Consider the following 23,742-nt stretch of genomic DNA (forward strand, 5'->3'; position numbering starts at 1 on the left):
TATATTTCTATTTAAAATAAATTCACTATTTTATATTAGGAAGTTTGTGCAATGATATAGAACATCCGTGAAGGAGAGAGCGGTAGAGTTTGGAGACAATTCCTCCCGGGCTCAGAGTTTTCAGTACTGTTTTGCAGATTTTTTGCTACAACAAGTCACTAGAATCACTATTAGGCCACGGTTTCCTCTCTACGAATCTGAAGAGCATACATACATTGTGACAAGCAAGTACTTGGAAATTATATTTTAAATTCCCCGAGTAAATGATAATGAAAAAAAATATTTTGCTAACTTGGTAGGACTGTCGAGAGATCGTTGAAGACATGCCTCGTTTTGGACGACATTCCACCTTTTTAACTTTTTATTAAAAAAGTGAAGGATATGGTGCTTAAAAATCGTCAGGCAAGTATTAGAGAGATGGCAATAGTGCTCGACATCTCTCGCAAGTCTGTTCGAATAATTTTGGTAAATATTTTTGGTATGAAACGCGTTCTTGCTCGACTCGTCCCGATAAAGCTAAATTTTTTTCAAAACGAGTTCCGTAAACAAGTCTCTTTGGACATGCTTGATCGTGGGAATTACGATTCCACATTCATTATAACAGGCGGTGTTTGACAAGCGAAGAAATCAACAAATATTGGAATGGAGGGAAAAAACAAGCCGGAACCAAAAAAACCACGCCAAAGCCGCTCAAAAATCAAGGTGACGATCATTAATTTTTCGATATTTCTGTTTTGGTGCATCAAGAATATGTTCCGGAGGAGCAGACGGTCAATAAGAAGTTCTATTTGGCCTCCTTAAGGCGTTTGCTTGAGAATATTCGTCGAAAGCTGCCGGAATTGTGGAAGAACAATTCATGAATTTTACACGATGATAATGCACCATCTCATCGAGCCATGATTGTGAAAGATTTTAAAGCCAAAAACACCATGGATACCATCGATCAACCTCGGTATTCACCAGATTTGGCTTCGTATGATTTTTTCTTATTCCCCAAACTGAAATTGCCGCTCCGTGGAATCCGTTTTCTGTCGATCGAGGAGATGAAATAAAATTCGCCGAAGGAGCTGAAGGCCATTTCAGAAAGTGCTTATGAAAAGTGTTTCGAGGACTGGAAAAATCGTTGGTATAAGTGTATTACATCTGGTGGGGATTATTTTGAAGGCTACAAACAAAATAAATATTGATGAATAATTAAAAATTTGGGTTTTATTTGCAACTTCCGCGTACTTTTTTGTCACAATGCAAACAAATAAATTTGTAGAATATTGGGAACAGCGCAGTTGCAGCACAAAGTTGCATTTCGCTTTTTGCCAAATATGTAATTTTATTTATTTATTTATTTTAGGTTAGGGATTCTTGGTGTTCGTTAGGTTTTCAGACGATAATAAATTCTTTTAGTTATAATTATTATCTTATTGTTTGAACAATTTATGCATAAAAATTAATTTTGATTATTTGAGTATATTGACCGTTTGTTAATTAGTAAATATTTATATTAAAATATTATTTTCTTGCCGCGGTTTTGACTTTCAGTGTAAGAAAATTGGCTTGCGCTTTGTTCACCATTCAAACAGCGTAATATTTTTAATGGTAAATATACACTTTAAGTCACTGTGTTAATAATCTTATGATTAAATATATACAAAAGGATTCTTAAACTAACCGCACATATACAATTTTACGTCTATGAATTCCAATATATATGATACTTTTTTTGTTTTTTTTGTAAAATAATATATTTATAGTATTAAACAATTTGAGTGATTTTTTTGTATTACAAGTGCTGCCACTTTGTTTGCTTATGGCGTAGTTTGTAATGAGCTAAGACTAATCTTTTTATAATTATCACAATCAGTTTTCTTCAGTGTTCTACTAAACTACAAGTGTATATATTTTTCAGTTAAACCATTTTTTAACATATTTGTTTCTTGATTTATATTGTGTTTAGTCCAATAAGTATCGCCATTTCCAATGGTTACAAAGTTCTAAGCAACAATCGAAGGAGGTCATGGGGAACTCTTCGCGTTCAGCAAGGTCCACCTTTTAGTGGTTGTAGGAAAGGTGAACCTTGCTAATCTAAGATTTCAAAATCAATTTTTAAAATCTTTTAAATTTTTACGATAATTTAGTCAGTTAATTAAAGAGGACTTCAACAAATTCTATAACTTTGTGGGACTCTTTCTAAGTTCTTATTCGCCTTAATTTACGTTCTCTTCATTATGGGGTTACATAGGTTTACTAATTTCAAAAAATCGCTGTTTTTATTGTATTATTAAATTTTACAATACCTCTATACTATTGCCCTAAATTTTCAAGTTGATCCGAGTGATAGTTTCGGAAATATAGCCTTGAGAACTAGTGCGCTCGAGGCTAGCTAGGCTAAGTGCGCGGTCGTTAAACGCGTTTTTCTCGAAACTGTGTTTTTGAAGTCGGTTGGCAAGATTCCTTGTGAACTTATCAACCGATCTTCATACAGGTCTTTGAGATAAAATTCTTAAATTCTATTAAAATATTTCGTTTTTTATATGGAAAAAAAATTTTTGAAAAAAAGCCCGAGGATACCCATGTAACCCCTCATACCTGGTTGTTGCATTATGAGCATCTTGCTTAGAACTTTGTTAGCAATTGACTGCGAGCGCGATACATTCCATAAAATACGAAATTTACTTTTTTTTTATCAAAATCAATCCGTAACATTCACGTCTTTTCTATGTAATATTTTAACCTCTGAATCTGGCCACATCCGTAGTGGAGCTCCAGAGTTTTCATACATACCAACAGTCTAACTTTTTCAAATTTGTCATTGTCTTTTTGAACTATTTTCAACGTTTACGTGCCTCTTCACTAAGCCAAGATTGCATAATTGCCGGTCAACTCAAAAGGGCTGGTCTTTGTCGAATGTGTAAAATTATTTTTTGGCGAAAAGTCAACCGGTTGATCTTGTACCTGTTGTGGAGGCTCATTACCCGCAATACAATATTGTAAGGGCATGTGCGTGGCCGCATTAGCAATGCCAATGGGTCCGATAGCATGGTCGCGGTAGATAATATCACTTGGTGTTGCCGTCTGAATGACGCTGATGCGCTTAAAACGCTCATACTCTTCCTGAGACATGGGACTTGTCAGCATTGTATATGACTTTTCCTGCGCCACATTCGTCTTCATCGTGCAGTTGTTGTCGGTTGGCGTCAAAATGGTGGTGATTTCAAGTGGCTTGTGGATGGTTTCGGGCAGAATTTCACCACAGATGAGTGTGCCGGCTTGACGTCGATCCTTTTCTTTTTGCAATAGTTTTGTGGCTAACGTGGACTTAGCAGTGTCCGTCAACGAGTGCGTATTCAGGCTTTTAACGGTAGTGGCGTTCGTCGTATTTGCTGCATTTCTGATTGTGCGCGTTTCACCGCGTTCGCCGTTACGTTGATGGTTTTTCATACACGAAGATTCCTCGTGTTTGTACAGATAGGACTTTAGTGCAAACGCCTTGCCACAGCGGGCGCAGGTGTGTGGCTTCGTATTCGAATGGGTTTGTATGTGAGCGCGCAGATTGGATTTATCCGCGAAAGCTTTGTTGCAAACGCTGCACTTGAAGGGTTTCTCACCTAATTGATTGAAGAGAGCATGTTGTTGATTAGTAGACAGTCGTTTCTAGATATTTACGTGTCTTCAAGACTTACCGGTATGGGTCCGTATGTGACCTTGTAACAGCCACGGGCGTGAAAAGCATTTACCGCAGTACTGACATTCGCAACCCTGGTTGTGTGTGCGCACATGCATGCTGAAGGCGGGCATTGAGACGTAGACCTTCTCACAGTACGGACATCGTCGCGCCTTCTTGTCCATGATTGACCTTTACGGCAGAATATTCGTAAATTCAATTACACCGTATTATTTGGTTGTAAAAAATATTTTGTAATACCTGTGTGTTTGTCGATGCCTTGCCAAGTTGGACGATGTCGAGTACTTCTTGCCGCATTCCGGACATATGTGTTCATCGTCGAGTAAATTAACGCTACGGGCACTGCTGTCGGCACCATCGCTCAACTTGCTGCCCTCTGAGTTGCTCGAATTACTTGAGGAGCCCATGAAATGTTCGTCACTACTACAGCTAGGCAAGCTGCTGCACGAGTGCTCATCGTATCGTGAGTGATCGGAAATTGTAGAGCGACGCAACTTCTTCCGATCAAATACCTTGTGGCTGTAGTAGTTGGAATCATCATCGGAGGACGAATAGAATGCGGTCCGTGGCACTGTTAATGAGGAATTACAACTATGATGATCCGTTTGGTTATTCTGAAACTCTGTGTTGTCGTAACTTTGGTTTTTGGCACTGAACTCTTGGTTTGTGTGCCACAAGCCATTACCGGAGTCACTGTTTACGCTGGTGAAAGGTTTTGCTATCACACTTGTGGGTTCTGATATTTGAGGAACGTAAGCAGGTTTCGGGGCGGTTGTCTCATCAGCAAGATACTCCAATGCCTTGTGGCGTTTTATGTAGTCTTTAATTTCTGTGATATTAGTTGTGCTAAGTCGTCCGGCAGCCAGTGTGACCTCAGCCAACTGTGTGAGATTGTACAGCTCTTCTGGTATTGCGGTTGCTTGCTCTTTCGTCATTTTGGCCTTATATTTTAATGCGTTTTTGTTCTGAAAATAAATACAACGACATTGATTGAAGTACTTATGGAGTAATATTTGATTAAGTAAGATTATTCAATCTTAAAGTTGTGTAAAATGAAAAGTGAATATGTCTGTGCTGAAATTAAAGAATGTTTAAGTACAGAATTTGCTTAAAAATTAATATTGTTAAAACATTTATAAAATCGGCCCAGTTATTTCTCTTGTCTATATATTTTATTTAAGTATTTCCTTTATTCCTGTTAACTCTATATTTAATTTAGTGGTCTTACTAAAATTTAATGCAACTTAATGCCAAAAATAGACGTGACCTGGATGATTGGCATGAACGTTTGATTTCACATACCCCAGAGAAATTAATCAGAAGAGTCTACTCGTATGATCTTGGCGCTTATTTAACTAGGCCATTTCTCGAAATTAATGATTCGTCAAATTTTGCGCGTAATGTGTCCATGTTTAGACTTGAAACGTGAGGCGTCGACTCCATCAAATTCCGGAAAAAAGGTCGGACAGCATGGTGTTATAATACTCACTAACGACATTTCCCACCACTTTTCGCAAGAAATACGGTCCAATGATGCTGTCATACCAGAATCCTCAACAAGCGACCCATTTTTATGGACCCAATTTTATGGAAGGACGCCTCTTCAACTGATGAAAATATACAAATAAAATTAAGAATATGGTGCTTGGAAATCGTCACGCACTTATTAGAGAGATGGCAAAAGAGCTCGTCGTTTCTCATGAGTCCGTTCGTTCGTTTTTGTGTATGAAACGCGTTCTTGCTCGACTCGTCCCAATAAATATAATTTTTTTTTTTAAAGAGAGTACCGTAAACAGGTCTCTTTGGATGTGCTTGATCGTGCAAATTTCGATCCCACATTGATGGAAAGCAATAAACTGTCGATGAGACAGAGATTAATGAGTTTGACATGCAAACATGTCAACAATCATCGGAATAGAGTGAATAAAAACGAGTCGGAAACAAAAACAACAACAAGCGAAACAAAAAAAAAAAAAAAATACGCCAAAGCCGCTCAAAAATCAAGGTGGCGCTCATTGTTTTTTCGATATTCGTGGCTTGGAGCATCATGAATTTGTTTCGGAGGGACAGACGGTCAATAAAGAGTTCTATTTGGCCGTAATTAAGCGTTTGCTTGAGAACATCTGTCGAAAATGGCCAAAAATTGTGGAAGTAAATTCATGGTTTTTGTACGATGATAATGGACCATCATATCGGGCCACGATTGTGAACGAATTTAAAGCAAAAACGCATTGAATACAATCGATCAACCACCGTATTCACCAGATTTGGCTCCGTTGATTTTTTTTGTTCCCCAAACTCAAATTGTCGCTCCGTGGAACCCGGTCTCAGTAGATCGAAGAGATAAAGTAAAAAGCTGAAGGCCATCCCAAAGAGTGCTTATGATAAGTGTTTTGTCTGGAAAAATCGTTGGCATAAGCTTATTATATATATGGGGATTATTTTGAATACGACCTTTTTTGTCATAATGAATAGGTCTTATCATTCTTACGAATATACTCTCTGGTAGAAGTAAATACTATGGAATTGTGAATCCTGTAAATCCGTTGAGCCTTTCTGATTTTATACCTACCTATAGAAAATTGCATTTTTTTCGACATTGAAGAATAATAAATATCGAATAAACATTAAAATGCCAGTTCTGGTTTTCTTGAGCAAAAATATGTATAATTTCAATAATTTTTGTTTACTCGTATCAACTTGAGCATTTAGGACGATATTCTTGAGATGTTACAGAATTAAAGAAGACAATAAGAAATCGATTTTTGGAAGCCGTGATAGCTATAGTATAACGCCTAAAATGAAGATAAGGAAAAGTATATACTTACATACTTAGATATGTATGTACATACATTAGGGTGTTTGTTTTTTTTTTTGAACTATTAATTTTTTTCAGTCCCCTCACGAAATTTCCTTGGAAATACCCTAAAAAAAAATCCCTGAAAATTTTAGTCCTTAATATTAACATTAAGAACTGGAACAAGGCCTGTAAAAATTTTCCATAGAAAATACACTACAATCGTGAGTTTTTATCTTTAAATTCCTAAATCAGAGGTTTTTAGGGCATCGCCTGCATAAAATTTACTCTAACAAATTTGTCATTTAAATTTTTCTATAGCTCTTGCCATTTACGAGATAAATACAAAAAAATGCGAGTTTCATGGAAAAATCAGGTTTAGAGCCCCGTACTACCTCGCCGGTGTGAGTTACGACTTTGTTGCACTGAGCACTTTTGTAGTGTAAGCAATTCTGAGAAATATGCGCCTAAAGTCAAAGCGATGCCATAAAATACCTCTGATCTGTAGGAATTTAAAGAAACTCACGATTGTAGTATATTTTCTATGGAAAATGTTTACAGGCCCTGGTCCAGTTCTTAATGTTAATGTTAAGGGCTAAAATTTTCAGGGAATTTTTTCAGGGTATTTCCAAGGAAATTTCGTGAGGGGACTGAAAAAAATTAATAGTTCGAAGAAAAAATTCCTAATGTACATACATATTTTTTCAAGTATTGTCTCATATCAGTCATATTTTGCCCTACGAAGATATGTACATATGTATGTATGTCTATAGATATCTTCTTGAAATATATAATTGAGTCTTTATAAACTTATATACTTTAACACACATACATATGTACCATATGTATGTGTTTTGTGTTTACATATGTATGTATGTACATTATAATCCAATAAAGCCGCGCAAGCCATAATTACTATTTTTATGTTGCAGAAAATGTGTTTTGCCCGTTTATCGTTTGCGGAAATGCTCATAAAAGCTAGTATGTGGATCAATTCCAACTACAAATCAGATGGAAATTTCATTTGCCACAAATACATATATGTATATATCTTTCAGCAACAATAACATATTATTTTTTAGGAAAACATCCACACACCACATGAGGTCTCTGTGAGGGCAACCGGAATGAGTGGCCAGAAGCGAATCCATTTGAATTTCACAATGTACTTAGCTGAATGCACACACTTGCATACATATATACATGCATCATATGTACATATGTATATACATACTTAAGCGTGATCGACCTAAACCACTTGTACATGCACCCCCTTAAAGACTTCATATATGATCATAATTAATATTGTTGTTTTTTTTGGCACAAGGCTCTAAACCCCGACCACAGCCACATCGTAACTAAAGGAGTACTTTTATATATGCATCTTTGTATATTTACATGTAAATTTGACCAGCAGTGATCGCCACTTTGCCACTTGGTCCACTGCACGCTGCTCCTCTCACTGCCACACCAAACCCACTGCCAAATTGCTAAGTCGCGAATTTTGTTTTTGTGCGCAATCAAAAATTCGCAAGAAGCGCATGACGCAGCCAACTCGGTTCAGCTGTTCTTCCGACGCTGTAGCTGTGGCTATAATGCCACGAGATAGGTGAAACAACCTGCTAAATACGAAAAGTGCGTCATTTTTCTTTAGACGCCCATAATTTAATGAGTTGAATTGGGGCCAAATCGCCGAGAAGATGGCAACGAAAAAAAAAATGTTCAACCCTGCGCGCGACAAGACGGCAATAGACGAAAGATGTGCAGGGGGCGGCTGGGCCGGGCGACTGATCGGTTCGGCGAAACGACGAGTGTGGGAAAAACCAAAACATACGCTTATCCACACTTCGCACATTCATAAATACACAAGTACGTATATTTGTGTATCTTCGTGCACTCAAGCCAATTTAATGCTTATAAACAACGCACAATTAATTATAAAGATCTGTGGTCACTTTGCTGATGGTTGGAATTCACATACAGACGATTCGTGGAAATTTCACTTCCGACACATTTCTTCAAAATGGAAGGTGTTTTAATTTATTTATTATTTTTTTTCTTGTTGTTTATAGTAGGAAGGTGTGCTATTTTTTATGTTGAAACATATTTCAGTATATGTATGTATACAGTATATGTGTGTGTATTAGAAATGAAAATTTGAGACACAAAGATAATTTTATCGTTTATAATTAGCGCATATTTTTTTTTAGATTTTCAAAAATATATTTAAATTAAAATAAATCTTGGCATAGATATCGATGTGATTTAAGAGTTATTTCCAGTGAACTTTCAGTATTCGAGGATTGTCTTTTATATTTCGGGATTAGAGAACAAAATCAAATATTAATCATCGAAAATCGCTTAATTGTTTTTCAAAATATTACCGATTAAGATCTATAGTATATAGACTGTTGCAAGCGTTTGAACCAGTTGTCGAAGCACTTGTGCCAGTTTGTTTGAGGTATCTCTGAAACATGCGTTCTGAACGCACCAACCGCCGCTTCAGGTGGCGAAAAACGTTCATCTCTTGTTTTGTTTTTTACGCACAGACACAAAAACAAGTCTTTCGGTGCCAAGTCAGGACTATCCAGTGGATGACTCATCAAAGCGATGTTTTGAGTGCTCAAAAAGTACAATTGTTTCAGTCGTTGTGTGAGAGTTCGTGATTTCCAGATGATCTGTGGTTGGTTTTCCCGATATCTTGAAAGACAACTGACAAACAAATGGTTGTGTCTCACTCAGACTTTACTGTTCTGCGTTGTTCTAGAAGTATGGTTGCGAAATATCCAGTATTTCCAAACACAGGGAATGTGCGAACAGCTTTTGTTGAATTCGGCTCATCCTGAAACACTCATACAGGCAACTACTGCTTACGTTCGGACTCATACACGTAAATCCACGATTTATCACCTGTCATGATGTCATAGACATGTTTCGAAGCACCTCTATCTACATATATTTTGTTAACATTTCTCTCGAACAAGCGATACCAGCCTTTTCTGAGCGATAAACAAATTGTTATGTGAGATCCAACGCGAAAACATTTTTTGTTTTTAGTAAAATCCTCATGCAATATTTAATGTATGCTGGTTCCATGACCCTCATGACCTATCGTGACGATCTTACAAAATCAGTTTAATAATTAATAATTAATAAGACGGGCGATCTAAGTAGAGGTACTTTTTTGATTCGCCTTTTTTTAACATATCACGCGTCAGTTCACCGCAACTCGGACTGACGTATGGAACGGCTTGGCGAATTTTACGTGAAGATCTAATATTGAAAGCATTAAAAAACAGCTAATGAAAGAACTGAAACCGCTCGACCTTACGGATTTGTGGGCGGGTGGAATCACGGTCCATATTTCTTCAAAAATGATGCCGGTGAGAACGAACCGCAAGTGACGACCGTTATCTCGCCATGATACCCGACTATTTGAAGCTTGAAATTAAAGCTCGTGACTTCGGCGACATTTGGTTTCAACAAAACGGCGCCACTTCCCACACATCGCTTCAATCAATGGATTTATTGAGAGAGCAGTTCTGTGAGCAGATAATTTTACGTTTTGGGCCGGTCGTTTGGCCACCATTATCGTGTGATACCACACGGTTAGACTTACGCCTGAGGGAATTTATGAACGATTCCGCTTTGATTCAGGCCTTGGAGCAAAACATCACGCATGTCTTACGCCAGTTACCTGTCGAAATGTTCAAACGAGTCATCGAAAATCGGACTCAACGGATGGACTACCTAAGCCATTTGAAAGTGAAAATCTTAAGAAATAAATACCAAAGAATGTTCTTTCGAATGATAATAAACATTCCCCATTCAATTTGAAGCTTCTGTGGTTTTTTTCTTTAAAAAAGTAGGGAACCTAGAAATGGATCAGCCTTTATATTTCAGATGTCTATCCGACATTTCCTTTCAGAGGTTAAAAACGTGTCACAGGTATTATCCCCAATTCACCTAGAAATATTTCCTCGCCTTTTAATAACAAAAATTTGTTGGAACAAAAAGCAAAAGTAAGGCCCCCCTAAGTTGCGTTTGCGTTAATAGCCTCTAGTGTGTTTTATAAATTTTTCATTTAATTGTATACACACGAGACACATTTGTGTTGTGTAAGTACATATGTATGTACATATGTTTCTTAAAAGCTTTCATACTGCTTCGCATACCTGTTCGATTTTGGAACATACATATTTCTTCTAATTATTTCTGTTATTGTTATTGTTTCTATAATGTTTGTGTACGAATTTTGCTCTTAAGACGCAAACCGGGAAACACACGCGGTACATTCGCTGCCAACTTTTCCTCAGCCACCGCCCCCAACCAGCATTTACGACATACATACTTATGGTGTGTACACGCGCATATCTCAGCGGTCACGACGACTGCTAGCAACAGCTGACATCTGGGAAATTTCTAAATTACATACGAATATATTCGTACATGTGCGTCTTATATAAATATCGTATAATGTATGGATGGATCTTTGTGACCATGTCCATGTGGCTATATACGCGAATATCGTGGTTGCTGTATAGTTTTTGTTGGAATCCGGTAATCTATTTGATGTCTGCTAGCAATTCACATGTTTCTTTGACAGCAAAATTATTAATTAGATTTGTCATGAAGACGAATTATTAAGCGGACACGCTACAAATGTTTGTATGTGTGTATATATACCTTGTATGTATGTATGTATGTATTAACATAGTGACTTTACGATTTTCTCATTTGGCTTAACCTGACTGATTCTTCAGCGGATGTCTTTTATAGTGGGGAAGGTTATAGATTTGCACGTTTCGCAACATTTCAAGACGAAGACTTTACATTGATTGTTCAGTTTATATGGCAGATATATCCTATTGTAGGCTAATATCGGCGCTTCCGAAAAATGTGCAACTACTTGGTAGAAAAAGAATGGATACAAAATTTCAGATCGATATCACAAAAACTGAGGGTCTTGTTGGCATATATACAGTCGGACGGATGAACGGACGTGGGTAAGTCGATTCAGCGCGACATGTTGATAATTTATTTAGATATTTTATAGGCTCTCCGATGTTTTCTTTATGTTTTCCAAACATCGTGGAAATATAATATAATAAATATAATTGTTGTCAGTGAATTCAAATTAAGGAAAGTTTACCGTCTGACGAATGCATTTATAGTCAAACAAACCTTGTAGGGAAACTCGTTCTCGAGGTGCTATTTTTGTATTCAAGTTTTTTAATTTTTTTCGTCTTATCTTGCCAAGCCAAATACTTCTATTAGATACTCTCTATTTCCGGAATTGCTATAGGCGATTCCGAAAAGTAAGCGCTTGCTGGTCATTTCTAAAAGGCGATCTATTTCGAGGTTCCCTACTTTTTTGAAGAAAAAACATTGAAACTTCTAATTTAATGGGGGAAAGCTTTTTATCATTCAAAAGAACGTTCTTTGACATTTAATTTTTGAATACTACTTCTTTCAAATGTTGGCCGCAGCTACTTCTCAGATGGTCCATTCGTTGAGTACAATTTGCGATAACTCGTTCGAGCATTTCGACTGGTAACTGGTCACTGACACGCGTGATCTTTTGCTCCATGGCTTGAATTTGCGCGGGATTGTCAGCATAGACTTTAGATTTTACATAGCCTCACAGGAAACAGTATAATGGTGTAATATCTCACGATCTTGATGGCTTATCGATCGGCCCAAAATGTGAAATTACCTGCTTACCAAAGTGTGCTCTCCATAAATCCATTGGTTGATGTGATGTGTAAGAAGTGGCATCATTTTGTTGAAACCAAATATGGCCCAGATCCCGAGCTTCAATTTCAGGCATCAAAAAGTCGGTTATCATTGCGCGATAACGGTCGTTCTCACCGGCATCATTTTTGAAGAAATATGGATCGATGATTCCACAAACCACACCAAATGTCGTGCGGCTTCAGTTCTTCCACAAGCTGTATTTGGTACGCTTTCAATTTAAAATATCGACGTAAAATGCGCTAGGTCGTTCCGTACGTCAGACCGAGTTGCAGCGAACGGAGATGAATCGACTCTCTCCACGGTCTTCATGTACACTCTCAGCTACTGCTGCTATATTTTCTTCACTGCGTGTTGGACGTGGTATATTCCGTCGAATATTATCCAATAATGAATGGTGGGTTTCATGATGGATGATGGTGTAGCGAATACTCGTACCTCCCAGTAGGCCTATTATGTTAAGCATTAGTTGAACGAAGCGTGCGACACATATTCATTACGGAACGTGGATCGTAATAAAGTTGAAGGATTTGTAAACGTTGTTCAGGCGTAAGTCTTTCCACTATGAAATGCCAAAGAATACTGAACAGAAATAATATGACAGCTTGGCACGACTCACGTGTGATCTGTCGAAACAAGGCTGTTGAAAAAAGTACCTCTACTTGGATTACCCGTTATATAAGAATACTTTATAGAGTCTCCGCCCTTTGTTTGGTGTCGCAAACTATGTTCAAGGTATAAAAATTCAAAGCAAGTGAAATTTCCTACTGGGTATGTACTTAAATATGTGAGTTTGTGAAAGAATTTACTAAACATGTATACGTACATATGTAAGTACATATGTATGTATGCATGTAATTATGGAAGAAAGCTTGATCAAAACTAGGAAGTGCCATTTGAAAATTTTCCAACACATTAAACATACATACATAGTATTTACAATTAAATACATATAATGTATAAATGTTTATATGTTTTGCAGAATTAAAAATTGTTATATTAATTAAATTGCTTCTGGGAAATTTTCTTTGTTTGATTTGCATTCAACAAGAATATATTTTATTCACGAGTACATATGCGAATATACTTACATACATATGCGAATATAAGTACATACATACATACATATGTATGTATATTTGAAAATGAAACGGTACTTCTTGGAAAGACTACAACAAAGATTTTAATTGATTTCCGTGCTTTGTTTACTTTTGAGTAGAAAACACCTTCACCATTCTACCATTCTTGCAACTAAATATTATATTGCTTTTGTCTAGTTCTGCTATGTTTAATTGCTTGCTGCAACAAAGCAGTGCAAACAGTGTAATTGCAGGAAAACAAAAACACCAAAACACCGAACTGTTAAGAAAATAGAACGACATAAGTTCAAAATCCTTTTAATGAGCATAAACAAATGCAAATGACTTGCAGGCCACCAGCGCTTGAGACAGCAATAAACACGCCTGCATAACAACAAAAACAGCAACAATAATAATATTTCTTTCGTGCATGCCGTGCCAGCGCTATGGTTTGGTTGTTGCTGGTGGTATTGGCTGATCAGTGGCTTCGTGGCGGTCTATTTTTAGCAATTGTTAATTTACATTTTAGTTCAAACTTGAAAAACATTGAAATCGATTTAAGCAGCGCCGCTACTGTTATATGCATATATGTATATGTATGTATGGGCGAATACAAGCGCATGTTTTTCAACACAAGCATGTGTGTGTGCTTGTAACAAAAGCGGAGGCACTTGGTCGAACTTAACGACGACGCGGCGACCGTCTTGGGCCGCCTGGAGCGTTTAATGCGCACAGACTTGAAGACGTTTTACATTTTTATCTATTTAATATTGTACACAAGTGCATACAAATGTGTGTGTATGTATCTATGTACATAAGTATGTGTGTGCATAACCTTTATTGAGCACTATAATCTGGAAGTTGAACCCTGAACGATTTGTTTACATAATTTCCGTTATAAACAGAAGTCAGCGCGACTACTGTGTAGTGTTTTATGAAGGAATACGTATGTATGTTTTTCTTGCCATAATTATCCTTTTTCTTACTTGCCGACATTGACCTCTGCATTGCTTGGGTCTTACTCTTGCTTTGTGAGATGGAGTATATGCGTGTAATTAATTTGTATGCACTGTAGTTGCAAGAGAAGGTGGTAAATGTAGAATAATTCTTAGAAACTTGGAAGGAAATAATTTCTTGATAATTTAATAGCGTCTTATTCTAACATTTCTTCTACTTTTTTATTGGCGAGGACACCGCTTACGCGGCTATAGCCGAGTTTACAACAGCGCGAGGTGGTTTTCCTCTTTTTATTGAGGACTTTTTTTACGTGGCGTTTCCCAAAACCAGCGCACAATTCTGGGGCTCGCCTTCAAACGAATGTTTTTTGGATATCTAGAGGATATTTGTTCTAGGACCGGTAGTCGTGAACTGCTTGAACTGCTCGTTTCTGTGCACTACCAAGTGAATGGCGCTCGGAGAACTTTCCTCACTTGCGTGAACTTCTGCAGATGGCCCCTCTTCCTTCTAACACTCCTCCTTTATAAAAATCGCGTATCCTCTATCAGGAGTCATGTGTCTGTTACTTTCGGAGAACAAATCTCACAAACTAATTGGGTCGTCTGAACTAAATTTGTCAATAGAATTTGATGTGCTTATCTTGTTCCAAAGTTCTGAAGTTTTAAAACAAATCAACAAAACTCAAGGCGATATTCGACCACAGAGATTAAACGTTGATGAGACTATAAAATTGATTGTGGTCGAGGAGGAGACGGTTAGATAATTGCACGTTATTGCGAACTGTCCGATGTAATCGGACATTTAGGAAATGATAGGGGTATGAGGGTTTAGCTGGACTGACAGACCATTTGATAACAATAAACCTACCGATCGGGTGATTTACGAGTACATCTGGGACTGTGTGTTTTTTGAGAATAATCCAGAGTTCGGATTTTGTCTGGGTTTCTAATTTACTGGACATGGGCACCTATCTGACATGTCGGGGTACTTGTGTTGGATGCGTTTAGAGGATTGGTTGCACGTTATTGATGTACTAGGGCAGTAGGGATCTCAGGGTATGGGGGATTAGCTGGGCTAACGGATGATTTGATGTTAGTAGTGAGGTCTAAGCGGGGACTTAATTCAGCTCATTCGGCATGGTCCTTTAAGGAGCATCGAGCATTGCAACCGGGTGCCAATACAAGATGGGCCTCTAACCCTACCAAGGTGGTTAGTGCGTCCATTCCGTACTACCGATTGGTAGTGAAAAAAAACATACATTTTCAGAATGCTGAGCAACGCAATGATTGAGTTAAGAGTTCGTTGAAGGCATGCCTGTTCTGAACAAAATTCGAGCTCTTCAGCTGATGAAAATATTTTGGTGATTACCATCGATCAACCAGCGTATCCCCCTCACTGAAATTGCTGCTCCGTGGAACCAGTTTTCAGTCGATCGAAGAGATAAAACAAAATTCAATGAAGGAGCTGAAAGCCATCCCAAAAAGTGCTTATGAGAAGTGTTTCGAGGAGGTGTATTACATCTGGTGAAAATTACTTTGAAGGCGATAAAATAAATATTGATGAATAACTAAATATTTTGCGTTTTATTTACAATTTTCTGGTGCTATTTTAACATAATAAAAATTTTTAAATTGGGGAATATTCTCTCCTGGACTGAAGGAATACAACAATCATTAGCGACTAAATAATGCTAAATTCAAATAAATTCGATTCAAAACATATTTATGCTGAAATAAATTAACCAAAAGTAGTTCAAATAATGCATTATACGCCCTAAAATATGCAAAGTCTTTAACTACTTTTAAATGAAATACTTCGAAAGCGTTCAGTGCAAGTGCAGTCATAAAAAATAACACACACGAATACCTTGCTTCGCAATTAGGTAAGAATCGTCACATATTCACATGCGCAAAACCATTAATTATCCGCACAGGTATCAACATGCAATCGCAGAAACACATACATACACATGCACATCACCAGGGCACACAAACTCGCGTAAACTACAATTGAAATTTCATTTGCGAAAATCCGCTTTCAACGCATTTGGTTAATTATTATGAGTAGAATAATTTACAGAGGCAATCACATTTATCACACTTGACATTGATTGCGGCAACGTAAATGCAGCTGGCTCGTGTATGCCACAACATACACACACGTACACACATAAATATGTAAACACGCGAATCTGTGATGTTATTTAAACGATTTGCTTAAGACTTTTAAAGGACACATGCGATTACTATGATTATTATTTACAATACGAGTACTTTACGCCTTAATTGAGGGGGAAACATAAGCTTTACGTGAGCCAAAAATATGACGAAAGCTACTAGTACATGATTTTAAATTTCGAAATTTTGTAATCTTTAGTGGAAACTAGAATTTATTTTATAGTAAGCGGAAGCATCAACTTTAATCCGCTTAATCTAACCTACTCCCAACTTATGTCTCTCCCACGGAACCACCGGATTAGGTACTACTTCATGGGGGAGAAGATAACATTTAAGTCCTTCAATTTTACGAGCTGACTGACTTCCAATCTAAGTTTCTTAGTTATGCCAAAATTAGAGTTCATGCTTCCCTGACAGCTTTTCATTTATCTGAGGACTGACGTAAGTATATGTATTGTATGCTTTTCCCTTGTGTTGTAAAAAAAGGGGGCACTAAAAAAATGTGTGTTTAGAGTCTTCTATGCACTCTGGGCAATACCGACTAACGTGATGATTAATTTAGAACAAATACTTTTTAAAGCATCCATGGTCACTCAGCATTTGGATTAGGTGGAAATTCAGGTCCCCATGTCATCTGTCTATCCATGAATGAATGTCTGGGATCAGTCTGTGAGTCCATAGCCTTTTGGATGAGGTTTTCCACATTGCCACTGATGCCACATTGTAAGAGTCTTGGTTCTCTCTGCTATTTTCCGCCTTGTAGACGGCTCTAATAGCTCGTATAGTCGCTCGAATTTGTCCCACTGGATATTTATATCTATGTATATAGTATGAATATACAAACATAAACATAAAAAAAATACAAAGTTTCTAAATATTAATTTTTTTTTTATGCGAAATAATTTATGTTGGAATGTTCAAAATGATGAGACGCATTGATTCCTGTCCGCCGATCGTCAATGCGAAGGACAGCTAAACGACAAATCAGTACAAATTATGATATCGAAGGTAATTACGGTAAACATTTTCAAAGGGGGGCGAGAGCGCGTAGACCATCAACATCAATTGATGATCAAGGCGTCAATAAAAATAAAGGAATTGGTGCTTGAGAATCGGCGATTAACAGTCAGAGATCTTACTGGAATCGTTGGAATATCGGAAAGATCAGTGAAAATATTTTTTAAAGATCATCTGGGACTAAGAAAAGTGAAACCAGCGTCTCGTTTCTGTGAGACAATACTTTCCGACTACCAAGATGTCATAAAACGTATTATTACTGCCGAAGAGACTTGGATCTATGCTTACGACTCGGAAACGGTCGATCGGCCGAATATTGTGGCAACGGTGAGCCGAAGCCGAAGAAGCCACGTCAAAGCAGGTCAAAAATCAAGGTTATGTTGACAGTTTTCGTCGATTATCAAGATGCGGTGCACTCCGACTTCCTTCCAACCAGCCAAATCGTCAACAGGAAATACTATTTTAGTGTTATGCATCGTTTGCGGGAAATTATTCGTAAAAAGAGACCAGAATTATGGACCAACAACTCTCGGCTTTTGCACCACGATAATGCACCGCCCCATACTGTATTGATTTTTCGTGAGTTTTTCGCTAAATTTTCTATGAATATCGTGCCGCAACCACCGTACTCGCCTGATTTAGCTCCGTGTGACTTCTGGCTATACAGCAAAACCGCTCCGAGGAAACCGTTTGGAGTCAATTGAAGACATTAAACATGATTCTCTACTCGCATTGAATGCTATTCAGGAAATTGACTTTAACCACTGTTTCGAGAGTTGGAAAAAACGCTGGCACAAGTGTATTGGGGGCAAGTGATATTACTTTGAAGGTGATGACATAGATTTTGAAGAATAATTTAAGAATTTTAAAATTTCCTTTGGGAGCAGTACATCCACCTTGACAGATATTGCCCACGGTAACTACAAACGTAAGTAATTTTCTATACATATCTCTTGTATTTTTCCTCAAGCCCTCTTATATATTGTATGTACATAGTATTTATAATTTCGATATGTACTTATATTATTGTAGCAATTCTCTTAAATGCTTTGCCATATCCATCTTTTATCAGATAAATTATCTGCAGATGTTTTACAATTGTCATCAGCTGTTGCAATTGCAGATGCAATTTAAATTGGAAATAAGTGTGTGTACTAAATATTATATATATTTCGCTTATAATGTCCCACTTTTAAATGGTTATACATATGTACATGTGTATGGCTTTGTATTCAAATACAAGAACTGCATAAATTAGTGTCCTAATTGCTGCCGAAGATAGAATATAGGAAGCAAATTTAAAATTATCGCAACCGCAGCGCTTGCTTAGAAATTTATGAACATTTATTGTATAAGTATATGTAGAATAATAAATGCGAGCACATTTCAAATACTAAGTGAAAGGTCCAACTAACTACAGATATACATATATACAAATATACTTATACATATATATTTATACATTGTGTACATTTGTTGACGTTTATGATTTGCGCTAGAAATTTTGACGTTTCGAAATATTTCAATAATAATGGGAAAAGAAGGAACCCAAATGAGACAATGTTTTAAGAGTGCAGAATAAATTGTGTAGTAATGGTTCCTATAAGTACATGTCAGGCATTTGAATGTTAACTATATATAGCATATATTAAATATATGAGTATTGTTTATGTGTGTGATTCTGGAAGTCATTGACCGATTTCAACAACTTTTGTTACCGGTCCTTCTTACATTCAATAAGGATTCATTCATTATATATTCGTTAAATAGATAGAGGTTTTTGCTGTTAAATTTACTAGCGAACTAAATCTACTTATATACATATGTATGTATGTACATATATTCGATATGAGGGTAGTAGTGAAATGAGGATCATTTGGTATCATATACATAAGTATTTCTATTTTTGTTAGGATTCATTACAATAAAAAACTATACCAAATATTGTTTAAATCATCCGCTATGTCTTCAATTGAGTTGACGAAAATGTGTTTCTTTGTTAAATGGGTGAATGTTCACCAATTTTTAAAATATGTATGTATATACGAATCCATTTTTTATTTTATTTTTTTTTTTTGTTGTGTTTTATACGGTTAGAATTTTCAAAAAATCGATTTTTTTTTATTTTATTTTCTTAATGTACATATATTTAAGAATACACACAGAAAATTTCATATCCTTCCGGCGAACATTTTCGAAGTTACACGCAAATTTTAAAAGGTATTTCAGAGTGCTTGGTGGTGCATCCCAAATTTTAAACGCGTTTCTCTCAATCAAAATGGTGTTTTCAAATTCGGTGACCAACATTACTCAAAAACGGCTAAACCGAAAGTCTCAAATTTAATCATAATACATTTAAATATATTTTGTAGTAATTAATCGAAAGATTTTTTCTCACCGACAAATATTTTTTGAGAAGAGCTCCCGAAGATCAGCTGTAGTTCCTTCCAAATAAATATTTTTACTAATACTAAGTCTTAAAGTTAAAAGATTCCATAATATGTGTATACATATTTTTAAATTTAAAACTTTTCTTAAAAAAAATTGGAAAAATCGTTTTTTGGGTCTACTAACTATATATGTATGTATGTATAAAGACAAGTGAACTGTCAGAAAATGACGTTACAAGGAATGTGGGGGGACTTTGCTATAACTTGGTTGATTTGAAACTATTTCGTAAATAAGAGCATCACCAATTGTAGCCAAAAATAAAGTTGAAGCAGTTCACCCATTTTTATACCCTGAACAGGGTATATTAAGTATGTCACGAAGTTTGTAACACCCAAAAGGAAGCGTCGGAGACTCTATATAGTATATACATATATAAATGATCAGTATGTTGAAATGAGTCGATTTAGCCATGTACATACGTCTGTCTGTCTGTCCGTCCGTCTGTCTGTATATATACGAACTAGTCTCTCAGGTTTTAATATATCATTTTGAAATTTTGCAAACGTCATTTTCTCTTCAAGAAACTGCTCATTTGTCGGAATTGCCGATATCGGACCACTAGAACATATGGCTGTCATACAAACTCAACGGTCGGAATCAAGTTCTTGTATGGAAAACTTTCACATTTGACAATGTATCTTCACAAAAGTTGGCACAGATTAATTTCTAAGATAATAATGTAATCTCTGATGAAATTGTTCAGATCGGTTAACTATAGCATATGGCTGCCATACAAACTGAATGATCAGAATCATGTAAAGTCTAAAGTCTATGCGGACAATCCCGTTTCGATCCAGGCCTTGGAGCAAAACATCACGCCTATCATACGCCAGTTACCAGTCGAATTGCTCGAAAGAGTCATCGAAAATTGAACTCAACGGGTGGACCATCTGAGACGTAACCGCGGCCAACATTTGAAAGAGATAATATTCAAAAAATAAATGCCAAAGAATGTTCTTTCGAATGATAATAAACATTCCCCATAAAATTTGAAGTTTCTGTGTTTTTTTCTTTAAAAAAGTAGGGAAATGGATAAACTTTTAATTTTACACGAAATTTTTTCATGATGAGAAATAATATTACTGAATTATTGAATGAAATTATTTAAAACAATTTTTGAAAGCAATTTTAAAGCCAAATTGTCTCTCGTGAAAATTGTAAAGTGGAAACAGATGTCTACGAAAATGTTTTCTTGTCAACTTAGCGAATTTACAGTATTGATTTAAAGTGTAAATATTGCATGTGAGCATATGGACTTTATAATTGAAACGATTTTCGACGCCAGTGCCATCAATCGATATATTTACTATCATATTTCTGTAGTACAAGCTCCTAATTTGACTTGGCATCGGCAGCTTCGAAGCTTATCAAAATCGTTTGGAACATGGGAACACTTTTATGTATATACTTATGTATATGAATGTTTACATTACTCTGAGATATTATTTAACAAAAGAGATTTAAATAAAATATATTTTACATAAGTAAGTATAAGCGCTGGCTGAGTGATAGAAGAAACTTTTATAAACAATAAAATAATTTCTTGGACACAGGCCACTTAATGAGATTTTAATTTGTCGGTATAACTTTATAGCCTTAATGGAATTACGTAAAATTTCTAAATGCATTTATTTAAAATCTTTTTTATGACTATCTGCACGAAAATAGTCCGATTTATGGTCTCTTCAACTCCCAACCTGTGATCACTAATTTCACAACAATTCCTAAAAATCGATGTGCTGAAGGAAATTTTGACCACTACATACATGCATATAAACGTGCCTATACTATGTGTGTGTATGTGCGCATTAGCGTGAAGATTTAGCAAAATATTTATGATAAATATTTACAAATTTAGATATTTACGAATCAAATGTTATGCAAAGCCATATTATTGCCAAATCATCGTCGCGATAAACAGAGTGTTTGTTGTACAAATTAAAACGTAGCAAATTGCTACTCAAAAACGCATAAAGACTTACCTGAAATTTGGAGACAAAATTTTGTCGGAAACTATGCTGCTCGCACGGCGGCGTGATTTTCAAATTCTAGTTTGCGATTTGCGTTCAATATTTCTGCGAAAAGACGCTGCGCACACAGACAGAATTTAGACGGATGATTCAGCGGCGTGGACGGGAAGTGACCAACGCGGCGAAAGTGTGAGACCGCGTGTGCCAAAGCGTTGACACTCCGCGACACCACCAGCACAGCACACGTCTACGAATACCTTTGTCACAATTCGATGTTTTTTAATTAAAAGTTTTCTCTATTTTTTATATTCAAAAAACAGTTTAGTTCAGTTCAGTTTTGGGGCCTTTTGATTGTTGCTGTAGGTCGAGAAGTTCCACTGAATTATGAAAATATAAAATCCCCACACACAGGCATTGTCAAGAATTTCGCAATAAACATGCAATGTACATAAATATGTACATATGTATGTATGTACTTGTATTCACTACTTCGTCGCACTTTTCTGTGGAAAATATTTTCAACTTTTCACCGGTTTCGCACAAAAGATTGTATTTTTTAATTTATTTGTATTTCGTCTGTTTTTCTTTAGCTCCGTATTGGCCTGATCGCTGTTGGTCGTCGCCTGGTTCGTGGTCTGATTGTGTACACACGTTTAATCACTTGGAAATCTCGAAAAGTACTGAAATGTTTTTGAAAATACCACTTACATTTTTACATCTCGAAAATGTTTCCGACGCGCCCGTCAACCGTTGTGGCTCAGGCTGCAGGGGGATGCTGTTGATGGCGTTGGTGTTGACGCTTAGCTATGCCACGAATGACGGTGGTCGATCGCCGTCGTCGTCGTCTCCGCCTGTGTTGAGCTGTGGCAATTGGCGGTGGTGGCTGCGTGGATGACGGTAACGCCGATCATTGCTAACGATACGGTAGCAGCTGCGCAGCGCACTTAGGATACGAAAAGGCCTCCCTCGTTCTTCTGTGCTGCGGGAGACAGCTGAGAGGATCACGAGCGCTGCCAAACAAGTGTGATATTTTAAAAATAAATCCGAGTCAGTTTTGCTCGAGAGCAACCGATGCTCAAGCACATGTATGCATATATTTTAGCGTAAGAGTGGCTGTGTGCAATTGAAGGAAGTGCTGACGAAAAGGTGGAACAAACGGGGAATTTCTGCATGTAAAAGAAGTCAAAGCACAACAAAGCCATTTCTTGGAAACGATCATGTAAGTATACAAGTAGTGATCTACTAGTAGAAGAGCTATTTCACCATTAAGCATGACACCCTTATGCGCAACCCATTGGCCGCGTATAATGGCAGAGGCGTTAGAATACATATTTATACATATATGTGTTCTTCCCCTACCTCACCATGCCATCCTGCGCTCAGCTGACGGGGTGATCGCTTCTTTTGTCAGCCACTCAGTTCATGGTACGTGCCACGCTATCCCGACAATGAGTAAGAGATCGCAAAAGGAGCAGTGCGCAGAATCAAGGCGAGCAAAAAATGTGCCGAACTGAGCTAACGATGTTCTGGCGTTCGATTGCCGATCGCAAGCTAATGAGTCGCTGTTAGAGCGCATTGTGCCTGCGGGCGTCAACAATCAGTGTCAAAAAACTCACAAAAACATTCCAAACAATCGAGGGAAAGGTGAAAATTCGCCGGTCTCCGATGTTCGAAAAGTGTTTTAAAGTTTTTTTCTTATTCCCACTTTCATATGAGCATCTTTCAATTTGATCTAGCGGTAGTTGGCTTCCATTTTTCACTCATTTTCTTTGTAAATCAACATTAAGTTTGCTCATTTTTTCATTAGTGTCAGTTTTTTTACTCTTGCAACATGTTGCTACAGAGTATAATAGTTTTGTTC

At 36.9% G+C, this 23,742-nt stretch overlaps 1 protein-coding gene across 1 annotated transcript; it reads right to left on the reverse strand.

The window, feature by feature from the left end:
- Positions 1 to 2,596: 2,596 nt before the first annotated feature.
- On the reverse strand, positions 2,597 to 21,950 carry LOC120777880 (oocyte zinc finger protein XlCOF8.4). Its single transcript, XM_040109439.1, has 4 exons — positions 21,894 to 21,950; positions 3,920 to 4,644; positions 3,678 to 3,850; positions 2,597 to 3,602 (listed from the first exon to the last, which is right to left on the reverse strand). Exons 2-4 carry the CDS (start codon positions 4,612 to 4,614, stop codon positions 2,848 to 2,850), a joined length of 1,623 nt encoding a protein of 540 aa, XP_039965373.1. The 5' UTR covers positions 4,615 to 4,644; positions 21,894 to 21,950; the 3' UTR covers positions 2,597 to 2,847.
- Positions 21,951 to 23,742: the final 1,792 nt, after the last annotated feature.

The sequence above is a fragment of the Bactrocera tryoni genome, chromosome 5 (assembly GCF_016617805.1).
Source record: "Bactrocera tryoni isolate S06 chromosome 5, CSIRO_BtryS06_freeze2, whole genome shotgun sequence".
NCBI lineage: Eukaryota > Metazoa > Arthropoda > Insecta > Diptera > Tephritidae > Bactrocera > Bactrocera tryoni.

Coding starts and splice junctions, on each gene's coding strand:
- LOC120777880 (XM_040109439.1), bottom strand. CDS start 4,614: ATGACGAAAGAGCAAGCAACCGCAATACCAGAAGAGCTGTACAATCTC. Junction 3,851..3,919: donor AGGCATCGACAAACACACAG/GTATTACAAAAT, acceptor TCTGCCGTAAAG/GTCAATCATGGACAAGAAGG. Junction 3,603..3,677: donor TCACATACGGACCCATACCG/GTAAGTCTTGAA, acceptor TCAATCAATTAG/GTGAGAAACCCTTCAAGTGC.